General features: G+C 44.1%; 1 protein-coding gene across 7 annotated transcripts in view; it reads left to right on the top strand.

The window, feature by feature from the left end:
• The window catches only part of LOC105281967 (fasciclin-1), a 230,834-nt gene that overhangs the window by 165,526 nt on the left and 52,454 nt on the right, over positions 1 to 12,854 (top strand). For all 7 annotated transcript variants that reach the window (XM_011343574.2, XM_011343604.2, XM_011343595.3 and 4 more), the window contains exon 3: positions 3,303 to 3,493. In XM_011343574.2, the coding sequence (XP_011341876.1) occupies positions 3,303 to 3,493 (191 nt within the window). The remainder of the gene's footprint in view (positions 1 to 3,302; positions 3,494 to 12,854) is intronic.

The raw sequence follows: 12,854 nt of genomic DNA on the forward strand, positions 1-12,854 counted from the left end.
AAAAATCCAGTCGGCGCGAATAAAATTCCATTCGCCGAGTCGCGATAAACCGGCGCGATCGATAATGCGATCGGCTGCTCGTCGGCGCCTAACGCCCGTTTTCGCACGTGCTTCGCATCTCTGCGCGCGACTTACGGCACGTCCGCTGAAATTTTACATGGAATTCCGGACACATCCGACAGACTCGGCAATCTTCCCGCCGTAAGATAAATTATTCAAGCACCCGGTAAATAATTTCTGCAAAATGTTTATTGGTGAGCCGATGATATCAATCGCTCGGGAAGTTCGCGGGGGATGCTCTGCATCCGCGTCACGTCTACAGCCTTGCGTTGTAATATAATGTACATTATGATGTAAAATCTTGGGAAATACATTTGATTTTTCCTCTCAAAAAGTTCGAACAGTCGGAATAATTACAAAGCGGATGGAATATCGCGCTTTCGTTCCGATTCGTGCGTCGCGTTTCGTGATATATTGAAGCCTCGGCGCTTCGTGTATCTCCTTCCGGAGCTGCTCACCCGGCGGAAGGAAGATCAAGCATGCAACCATTCGGGGGTGATTGACGAGGCGTCACGGAGATATAAAAGCATTATATGGCGTGGCACGATACGGCGGTTCTGTGTGATCGGCGAATATGCACACATATAGATTGTGCATGTGCGCGTGTATGCGTATGTGTATGCATCGGATCAGCCGGAAGTCGCTTTCTCTCTAGACAACAGTCTATCGCAAAAATTGATTTCGATGAGGTACGGCGCAAGAAAGTTGTTCGTAAGATTTTTCGTAAGAGGGGATGATTATGATTAAAATCTTACGAGTGTGATACATGAAATATATATATATATACAGGGTGGCCCATTTTAATTTATACAGTCGATTTTTTAAAAAACTAAAAGAGATACGAAAAAATGTTTCAGACAGACATGTCACGATTTCGAGGGGGACATAAGATGATACCATTGGTTTGACCTTGAATAGTCGTTTGAAGGTCACGCGAAGATCACCTTCAATTTCTTAAATTGAAACCCCAACTTTTTATTGCAGATTCTTATTCTCCATCGAAAAGTAAGTAACTTTTGTCTGAAACATTTTTCCGAAAAATGTCATCTTATGTCCTTAAAATGTCCTCAAAACTCATCTTGAAGATCATTTTAAGGACATAAGATGACATTTTTCGGAAAAATATTTCAGACAAAAGTTACTTACTTTTCGATGGAGAATAAGAATCTGCAATAAAAAGTTGGGGTTTCAATTTAAAAAATTGAAGGTGATCTTCGCGTGACCTTCAAACGACTATTCAAGGTCAAACCAATGGTATCATCTTATGTCCCCCTCGAAATCGTGACATGTCTGTCTGAAACATTTTTTCGTATCTCTTTTAGTTTTTTAAAAAATCGACTGTATAAATTAAAATGGGCCATCCTGTATATATATATAGCCGTGAATGAAATTCCGTAACTCCGAATGTTTGATGGCTCATCCCGTTCATCGCGCGACTGCATTGTGTATATCACGGCGCGCATTCTGGAGGGTGCGCGTACTGTAAAAGCCAACTGGCTTCGACTTTTACGCTCCGTGCCGCCACCGTAAATGTTACCTCTTGCAGCGGAACGAGCGACTCCTCCCGATGTTGTAATCGCATGGTTTCAACCAAATATATATACATATACACACACATACAATATATCGTAGCGGATCATAAATTTTACGATTACCGTACCGTGCATTTTAGTACGCGCGTGCGCGCACGTCGGCTGGTGCTGTTGGAGCTCCTCGCGTGTAAATTATCTGGTCGGTGCAATTACGCACGTTGAGGAGAGTTTTCTTCGTGCGTTCCGACCGGCAAACGATTCATTTACGCGCGGTCGTGAAGAATTCGCGAAAAAGCATCCAGGAACGTGATGGTCTGTAGGAACAAAAGAGCCTCGAGAGTACCTTTGATCCGTAAGTCGAATATCGCGAGGAACAAGCACAGGCAATATTTCACGGTCCGTGGATAAACCGTTTGCCGTGCAATTTCGCGGGAAGCTTGCGGACGAGAAAAATTATTTTCCGAAAGAACGTTGCCCAAGTCGTCGTCGTCGTCGTCGAAAACGAGATTCTACGGCGCCGGCCGCTTCTTGCCTTGGAAAGTTCCACGGGTAAAACGGCCGGTGGTTTACGAAACGGGACTCAATTCCTAGCGCTCGTAATGAGCGTCATTGTTGGCGGTACTACCGCCCGAGCGCTTTCTTCCTGGCGGAGATTGGACTTTCCGAGGACTTGCAAGGAACGGCAGGTACTCGCAGTCGCTCGCGTCGTGAGCAGGGCTGTTCTTAGGCAGTACAATGCCCCTTGCCGCGATATTCGATAGGTCGCACTCGAAAGGGGCGTGCGAGAGTTCGGATTCTTATGCTAAGACCAGAGAGGAAGAAGGTACGAATATTAGAACGGAAATCACGTGCGACGCGCGATTCCTACGTTGCTAAAAAGCATGCAGAAACTTCGAATGTGATGATTCATTTAATTCACATTTACGTTATATTCACACGAAAAACTTTCACGGAATGCCAACATCGGTCGATCGATAGATGTAATTTTATACATTTATTTTAAAATTTGTGAGATTTAAAAATATGATGTATATTTCAATCCATCTACTCTTTTATGATAATAATTCATACTATATAATGTAAAATAATTATTAAAATTAAAGTATTGTAAGAATATGCATGAAATAATGCGATACTTTTAATTGAAAAATCTAAATATATTATACAAATACATGTATTTCCATTAATCCATAATATATATTTAAATATTCAGTTGCGTGAATGTCGCTGCTGTGACTTGCACATAGTATTAAATAACAATAGGAAGAGAACGTGCTCGCTGTTCCTTTCCTTTCCATGCAGCCGCACATGAGAGGAAAAAACCTCAAGATTACGAGGACGTTCTCTCGGTAACGGGATAATAAAGCGACGAGCTTTGTAGCACCGCTGTGGACTTTTTGAAGTTTGCTCTATCTCCAGTTTCTGTGCCACTCGTCGTTTGCGTTATTTTCAGCCTTTTTCTTTGCGCATCTCTCTCCTCTCTCTCCGTCATCCCCCGCTTTGTCTTCCTTTACGGAGAATAAAAATCTTCAGGACCTAAAAACTTTGCTGTTCCGAAGAGCGAAATCTTCGTGGTAGTTTCACTGAAAACTTAAGTGGCTCTTTCGAAACGCGTTTATTTGTGCGACGATGAAAAGAAACATTTCAACACCCAAAGTATATTTTATGGCGTTACACACACTAATGACACGTTGTCTTTGTCAATTTCAGCGAATCGACCTCAGACAATCGAAGACTTGAGGGAGTCGATATCCTCCGAGTTGGAGGGCAACCCACCCCTATGGATCACCAGGAAACAGGGCCCGTACGGCGTGGAAGTCTACATTAACAACGCAAAGATTCTCCTGGAGCAGAGCAACTTCCAATCCAAACTGAAGGTCAATGGTGACACCATGACACAGGCGAGTAAAAAATTTACAAATGAGAGGCTTTGCCTTGTTTTCAGTCGCACGTGCGATCCTCAATTATACATGTATGATTGATATTGATATTTATAAGATATATTATAAATTTCATAATCTCATTTCCTTCTAAATTATAATCTCATTTGAAATTTTATCAATCTCATACATATCTTATAAATATACATAGATATGTTTACTTTTTACAAACTGGAGGTGTTTCAAATGCAAAGTGATGCACAAAAGTGTTGAATGGATATAGATTAGGAAGCACAGCTTGTTATTGCAAGAAACATAGATAGATACTTACTTCGCGTGCTACAGAAAAAGAAAGAGAAGTCGAGAGCATCGGCAGCGCCAGTAAATCATGAGTTTATCTTGGCGAGCAATTCCTTTTATCTCCCCGTATTCAGCCTCCACTTTTCTGACCGATCTCCCGGCAGCAACATCCGCGTCATTTCGACCGTGCCGGTGGCGGCTTTCTAACGAGCTTTTAATGAGCTTTACACGCCCGCCTTAGCCGCGAGACCATTAGGTTGATGGATATCGCGGGCCTCGATAATGTCGAACGGTGCTTCCTGGCATTCGCACTCTCGTGAGAGCCATCAGCTCGGTTATCGGTTATATATTACGACTTGCAAATTAAACCCGGTGTGTTAAAGTCCGATTTATAATAATCGGCGCAATGGCCTGTAAGTTATTCGAGAAGGTACATCTCGGCATTTCTCTCGCTTCAAAATTCGACCGTACTGCAAATCCAAGAGTATTATTTCTACACACGTAAAATGTGCTTTTGCATTATTACTCGATTACTATGTATCAAAGTAACACAAACAAACGTGCTATTTGCAGATCACGCGGGTGAAATAAAAACAACACACTTAGATTTGCGGTGCGATCGCGTGATGCTCGCGCGTTTGCACGCGAAACGAGAGATTTTATCGGGAAGGCTATAATTTCGTCGGCGACTTGGAAAGCTGCAAGCAGAAAATCTAAATTCTCCAAACGCGCAGATAGCAATTCGTGCAGGATTCCCGAAAGTCTCCCATCATAAATTTTGCTCGTTCACTATTGAAAGGACATTCGAGACGCGATTCAACGCAATCCGGCGTACCGCGTAACGATCTGCGCAAATGCAGCCCGGCTGGCGGTTTCGCCGAGGGTTCACGGGGACTCTATCAAGCTGGAATCTTTTTCAAATAACCCCCGTAAATTCGTCGTCGATAGCGCGTCCCTCTTTACGGGCGTATCTCTCGGCTGATTTGGGTTCTCGGTCTCGCACAGGAAGGTGGATCTCATTTCAGGTTGCCGGACGAATCCTTTAATCTATAGTTAAAGTACCATCACCTGATGAAAATCGCACGGGACTAGCCAGGCTACGACTAATCCCTTCGACGAGCTCGCCTGCAGATCAATCTCTCTCTTAGCCTCCCGGTAATATTAGAGAAACTTTTCTCATCCACTTAACCCGGAAGTTCCATTGCCTCTGCTACTTCCCGCTCGTTACCGGAGCATGAAAATATCGACTCATAAATCGACTCGCACCTCTCGGTTAATTTTTTAATAGATATGCATTCGAAGACAGCGATCTCTCATATCTGTGTCGCCGGAAAATTGCCAGTGGCGTTATTATCAAATTCGACGAAAGAGAGATTCAATCCTCGATTTACCATTATTTCCAGCGAATGGAAATTATATAAATAAAACGTGTATCCAATTTCGAGTTAAATTGTCTTGTCATGAAATTTAATATAGAGATTTAATAAAGTTAAAATTACATTAATTCATATTTGTTTTGCATGCAAATGCAAACGGAAACTGCTCTGCAAACGGTATGCTGAATCATTGTCTCGCGAATACGACTCAAAAACTATCATTTCCATGTTGTACATTCCGCGAGAATTAGCGATAATGATTGATTGTAACATTATCATTAATAATCACGAGTGCGCCAATTAGCCGCCGGATGGTCCGCGCGATCCGCTACAATAACTTACATTAATCACCCGTAATTATTAATTGTGCAGTATTGATTTAATAATGCGTGATTGATAGGAATAGCTAGACGAAAGTGAAATAATGGCAATCGATATTCGCGATGCAACGAATAATAATACCGAAACTAGCGGATGTAAATGGAGACCAAGGCTTTTTTGAAAGTCCAAAAATAATTTCTCTTTTTCAATTACTGTTATTAATATTTTTGCAGCTAATAGTTGTTATTATTATATCTCTCTCGAGAACAGTTATTTGTGGCAACATGTATTTTATAAGAAGATTCGCTAACGCGTTATTTTCTCTCTTTTTTTCTCGGAGCTCAGATCCAAAAGCATCACAGATATCTTTCTCCATATGCATGTGTGACAATAATAGGAACTGTCTCAACAATAGAACGGGTCAGCGATCCGCTTTCAGTTTGTGTCCGTCCCGCGAGCGCACTGCATATCTATCAACTCGAGAATAGATTTATGCGCATTGTGTCCTCCTACGTGCTCCCGATAGACGTATGTATTCCATTATCCGGCCTCTCAGATGGGAGGCAAGGAGTTTTGTTCGACAGAGAGAAATATTCCATCGATAGTGAAACCTTCATCCTTCATCGCAATGCGCTCTCTCCGTTCCGTTTCGCGAATTAATCGATATCGATACGGAACGTGTCCAAGTGACCTCCCAAATATGACCTCGATAAAATCGTCCATTAATTTTCATCGCCAGATGTAATTTAGCCGACTTTCCGTTCGCCAATTGAACTACGATTCATCGTAATATGTCCGGATAACTATTTTCATAAACTTAATTGAATAAAAATATCAAATTGTCTATACAAATGTATTTTGTCCATTATGTTTTTGTATATTAAATAGCCGTTATCTTAAAAATATAAGTAATATTATTCACTTGTCTTATCACATTTATTATCACCAGCGACCATCATGGCGATGAATTTGTTAACCGCGGCGCATTCTTCTCTCGGATTTCCGGATATCGCGAGTCTTGCGCGAGCGTTCTGGCTGCCGATCGCATTGCAATTTAGGAAATGGTCCTCTCCCCCCTCGTAACTGTCCATCCTGGCACTTTATGATTATGGACACGGGTATTTACGATACGCCGGATTAGAAATATACTTCAGGGGCGATGCGCACGCTTTAAGTCGGCCGTAAATAACTTGTGCTTAATTCCGCCTTATCCTTTACGGTGTCGAGCTTAATGTTGCATCGCTGAAACACAGCCACGCATTTCGCAGCCGGTACTTTATTCAGCTGATCTATTTTGAAAGAACCGTTTAACATTTATTTTGTTGACCGTTTTCCCGGTTTATCGCCCTCGTCTCGACTCCGGCCTTCGGAAAATCTAATTTCAATTCAACAGCGAGATCTCCGGAAATTTGGCCGCCGTGTTTTTTTCTCCGCGTCGTTCTATCGTGCCGTTTTTCCTGAGATATGAATTTTATTGCCGCGTCTCAGAAGATTCTCTTACTGAGCTTCGATTTCCTGACGGATCGCGCACGGAAAGTCGAAATAAAAGAGGGAACACAGGACGAGAGGGGGGTGAAAGAGGAGAAGCGGGACTCTTCATCCCCGAAGTTACGGCCGATTTTATTACGTCGACCTGCTCATAAGAACGAGAGGAATTCAAGAGATTCCGATCCAATTCTGCAATATATGCGCAGATTTGTTGTCACCCTCCCGACCTGTCCCGGAAGATACAATACGTATTACTTCCTGTCGATCAAACGGCATTTTATTCGGCCTCCATAGCACAGAAGTCACCCCTGCAGTCCCGGCACGAATCTCGTTACAACCTCGCCCTATAATCTGCGAAAACTGTTTCACTCCGCAGACTCGTTCTGTTTAATCCGTAGACTTCTGTTCTGTTTAATTCGTAGACTTATTCTACAATTCGTCTCCCCGCAATCTAGCTGCAGTACAGAAAATTCGCAGATTGCAACAGCGTTGCTCGAATTTCAGCAAAGTTCGTTGTTCATTGGTAAAAGGAGGAAGGAGTATGACGCACAGCGTGGAAAAGCGAAAGACCAAGAAAGGAAGAGAGGGAGAGCAAGAGGGCCGAACGAGAGACGGTGTTTTTAATCTCAAAAGACCGTGGGGGTTTTGATCTCATTATACGTCTTTGGAACGCAGCCACCCCCTTGAGCCAGCCCCCTCTCCCGCCCTGTTTCTTAACAATCTAAAGAAATTCCAGTCCGAATAACTACACCGACGCGGCGGGATCGCCTAAAGAGTTACGGTTAATGGAGGGGAAAAATGCCGAGGTGGATTGACGGGAGGGTTTGCCGCGAGGGATGGGGTTGGGAGCAGGTAAGTAAAGGGAACGCCGCGAGTGCTCGAGTGTACCGACGAGCTGATGGTGCAAGCGGTTTGTCCGCGGAGAGGAGAATTGAAAATCAGCCACCGCGAGGGGTAGGGCGCTCGGTGGAATAGTTGTGAGAAAGGGATGAAGCTTTCCGCGCGCGGAGATGGGGTGAGATCGCGTGAGAGGAGGGTTGGGGCTGTTTCGTATCGGATTTCGCGGAAAATAAAGATGCTCGTCGCTTAGTTGGGTAGTTCATGTGGCGGTCGAAAGAGGTGGAGAAAGAGGAGAAGCAGGAGGTGCTCGTAAACCGGCCAATAGGGAGAACGTAAAAATGTGTATTAAAATAGCGGAGGTAATCTTGAGTGCGATAAAATGCGGGTAAAGTATGTTTTACGTGAGATTTCAGCGTTGCTCGTTTCACGTGAATAATGATCGAGAAAATGGCGCATTAATTAAGCTTGCGAGGCAAGGTAAACGAACGACGTGCGTAATGTAATGTGTAATCGATTCGCTTTCCAGACAGATTGAGCAACTTTTAAAGAAATAAAATCAGACCGCATAGACGAAGAATCAAAGTGAGATTAAATATTATTAAAGATGTATTTGAGAGAGATACGAATCAATGAAGATTAATGAAGCTCGGTTAAAATTCAATAGCACATTCAAGTCGGAATTTCACGTTTCAAAGATTAACGATATTCAGTTATGATCTGCAGATCTCTCTGCGCACCCGCAATGCACAAGTACACGTCAAACCGTCGACCAATTTCCATTAAGAATAACATTTGCAAGTCGAAAAACGGTCGCGATTCTTGTCGCTGGTCCTTTTACATTTTCTTTGTCATAAATCTCGATGATAATTGAACGACGGCGGTACCGAGCTTTCTCTCAAGGAACTGTCGAAAGACAGGGAGGAAGGGGTTCTGGATGAAAATTAGCGCGATTTCTATACCGGCGACGACTCGCGTCGCGCGGAGCTAACTCGGATTTGGAATTCCCCGCTTTGCATGGAATTACCTTCGCCTTCTCTCCTTGGTTTGAATATTCATGCGGAAAGAATGCATTTGATTACTTAATAGCCACGACTCGCCGCGCGTAAAATAATTATTAACGTACGTCAACTGCAAACTTAAACGCTCCACTGTTCCTGCCGTTCTTCGTTCTCCTTTTGCACGTTGCCGACGCTAATTGAAGAGCGGGAACATTTTAACTAGAGAAAGAGATGGAGAGATGAGAGGTCCGTTATACTCTCTAAATTTATATAAAATGGAAAGTACTCGATTAAAGAACTTCCTCGGAAAAATTGACAAGTACCGGATATTAAATGCGACGATCCGGAAAATGTTGGGGTATGTTTAGGTAATCTCATTCATGACAAAATACTGTATATACAGGGTGTCTGACATAAGGCGAAACATCTCTCGCCCACAGGTAGATCTCGTCAAACTGAATTAAAAAGTCCTGTACCATTTTGCAAACAACCACGTAAAATTTCGAGTAATTAAGTAAAGAAAGTTCGCTAATTCAGCGGACGCGATTGGCAGCGAGGGAAGTAGGCATGAATGACGTAAAAAAAAAAAAACGGCTAGCCGCGCACGCGACGAGATAGCAGCGAGTATCGGATTACAACAGCAGGCGAGACGACGTATTTCTTAGAAGAGATACGTGACAACACTTTCTCGGCAACACGAGCGCGTGAATGAGACGCTGAGAAATTATTGTCCACGTGTCGTCTCGCCTGCCGCTGTAATCCGATACTCGCTTATCGCGTCGCGCGCGCGGCTAGCCGTTTCTTTTACGTCATTTATGCCTACTTCCCTCGCTGCCAATCGCTGAATTAGCGAAATTTCTTTACTTAATTACTCAAAATTTTACGTGGTTGTTTGTAAAATGGTACAGGACTTTTTAATTCAGTTTGACGAGATCTACCTGTGGGCGAGAGGTTTTTCGCCTTATGTCAGACACCCTGTATAAGAGTGGACTTAAGATATCTAACATCAAGCTACATAACGTCGTGGATAATATTTTTAAATCGTAATGATATTTTCTCGCTGAAAGCTTCCGCTAACGCGCCGAGACTACGTCAGATTTTAATTCACACTTCAAAGACCATGCCGCGCGAGTTTATCGTAACGGGGTAGATGCATGCGGTAATTCATCGTTAACCGCATGCAAATCGTGATTATCTCGCGGTGGGGCGCCTGGGAGAAATAAGCCAGCGCGGGCTGCCGTGTATGTATCGAGATGATAACTCGTACCCCCGTGTACTATCCCCGACCGAGAATAGGGGTAGCCGGGCTGATTAAGAAGGAGCCCGTGCTCCGAGAGGGGTCGCGAATGGTCCGACGCAACTATCGGTAAAGTTTAATTAGCGTTAACTTTACGATACTCCGTGGTAGGCCGATCTCGCCGCCGCCCTTTCCGCTCGCGCGAAATTCGAAGGTAACAAAGAAACTCGCACGAAATTAATACGATCAAACTTGCACCCGCGTGATAACGTTAGCGTGATCGTATAACGTATAGCGTCTTATTGCATTTGCGATTGCGGGTCCTATGATGCCCGATTCGTAGAATTTTGCTGAAACTCCAAGAGCGATGCCTTCTTAGCTATTCTCGACTTCCGCGATCTCTCTCTCTCTCTCTCTCTCTACTTCATTCAGCTGTTACGCGAAAAATTGGATATATTTGCACGTAACCGCCCGAGAAATTAGGGATTCGTCCTGCGGCGAACGTTCGATCTCCCTTTCCCGATGACTCGCGACCGCGAGCAAGATAAATGGCCGTCCCAGCTCGTCCCGTCTTATCCCGTAAGGAACACACAAACTCCTCGCTTTCCTCTCTCATTCCCGGTGAGTAAAACGATTCATTTCTAGCCAACCGCCACATAGCCTTCCTCTCGCCGTACCGTAGTTGTCGCTGTCTTTTTCTGCGACTACGCTGGATAAATGGGACACGCTCCTTCTCTTCATCTTTCTTTTTCTGCTCTTATCATACGATCCCCCTTACCGTTACCGCACGTTTTCTCTTTCTCTGTCTTTCCTCCCTCGAAGAGCTCATAGGCGCCACAACTTCCGTGCGCGACCAGATTTTTTTTCCCCCCTTCATCTTTACGGACACCGTGATGGATGTTTCGTATTAAAACTGTCGGCGCGGCCACGATGGATCGCGCGGATATTTAATTATCCGCATTGCAAACGCTCGTACGAAATCCGAGTTTGTCGGATCTTCTGGAAAATCTCAGACGTTTATTCTGTAAATATTTTAGAAACCAGGAACATAATTTATTCGTCGCAATGACGTGCAACGATATTCCTTACGATATTTTAACGGTGCTCATGGAAGAGCGGCCAGAAGACGGTTCCTGATGGAGTTATTATGTCAACTCAGTTTTATTATCACACACATACACACACGTATACGAGTACAATGTTGCGCATTAATACAGTTTCTCTGAGTTTCAATTAGTTTTCGTCTTCTTCGCCTACCTCACTTGCAGCTCGAATTTAATTATAATCTCCGAAGATATCGCAGCGAAGCTACGCCAGCGAAAAGAGTGAGCTGATGTGTATTATTAAGCGCAATCATGTTAAATGCATGTTCCTCTATTAATACGAAGCAGCGAAGAAGCAACGTCTTGAACGATCCTACAGGCAAAGTCTCTGGGGAGGTTGCAACTTCGACGCTTATGTTCCCAAAGCTCTTGTTCCTCCCCTCCTCCGCTGTCGCTCCGTTTTCCTTTTCTTCCCGCCCCCGACAGAAGAAGGCAAACAGCTAGCAGCGCGATATCCCTCGCGAGATAAGAGAGTCGGGATGATCGCGGGGGTGGGATGAGGTAGAACGAATAAATAGCGACGGTAACGTTTTACTCGGCAAGTTTTTCCTTTTCCGAATGGTAAATGACGGTGGCTGCCGTGCTCCCAATGGGGATGCGCCAAGGAGGTAAACAGTTTCTACATCTTCTCACTTTCCAGCGACTCGGCACCCGTGAAATAGCTTATATACAGGGAGGTACGCGTACAAAAAGAACGGTACCGCTGCCGTCTCCCTGGCGGTCGCCAGGTGAGACCTTATTATAAAGTTAGCTTCTCGGTCTTCCGCATTCTCGATGCGAGCAATCGGACGAACGCAAACAATCGAATTTGCCGCAGTAAATAAGGCCGAAGCAAAATTGCGGAGCTGCGATACGCGCGTGAGGTTTCGCGAAGCTCGTTCTATAATAGATTGCCTCGAGAGAGAAGCCCGTCTTGCCGAGGGAGGAAATTTCATAGCGCATTACCTAGATGTACACGCATAGCCACCCTCCATCCCGCACAGCAAACACTTGCACACGCACACACGTGCATATTCATACGCATACAGATAAATATGTTTTTCTCTCCTTCATGAGTTTACCATTAAAGCACGCGTCAGTTGTTTCTGACAGACCCGATATAAGCCGCGCTCGTCGCCGCAGGATAAATACTCGCGACGTGTACCTCCCGTTCTCTTTCTTGCTCCGCTTATCCGCCTCCGCTTCCTCCACTTGGGCGGTTTATCTTCGTGTCTCTCTTCGCGTCCCCGTGCCCGGGGTGTGCTCGCGCCACGAGCTTGACGTCAGTTTGTCTCACTTCGTCTTCCCCGCGGCCGGATTCATGGGTCGTTCGACTTGGCGAGATTAACTTGGCCCTTGCGCGCGAGTTAGGTCGCAGAGGCTCTCAAAATTCGCGAAACTCGGAACCTTAATTCAGGGATTTCTTGGTTCTACTGGCTATACTCGTTGATTATGCAACTGCCGGAGAAAACTTGTTAAATTGCGACCAACCAACATGCCGAAAGTTATTTTTTTAATATTATACTTTGCTATTTTTATATGAATACCATCCTTTAAGCTAGTTTTTATTCAATAATTATTCACGTATTATTTCTAGCAATCTTACCTTTTCATAGTTGAATGTCTATTCTACTTGTATTTTCAGATAATACAAATTTACTGAGAAATAAACGCATTCTTTTATTATTATCATCTGATATAGATTTCAAATAAATCCAAATTGTACTGATAAAAAAGAAT

Source organism: Ooceraea biroi, chromosome 6, assembly GCF_003672135.1.
Source record: "Ooceraea biroi isolate clonal line C1 chromosome 6, Obir_v5.4, whole genome shotgun sequence".
Taxonomy (NCBI): domain Eukaryota; kingdom Metazoa; phylum Arthropoda; class Insecta; order Hymenoptera; family Formicidae; genus Ooceraea; species Ooceraea biroi.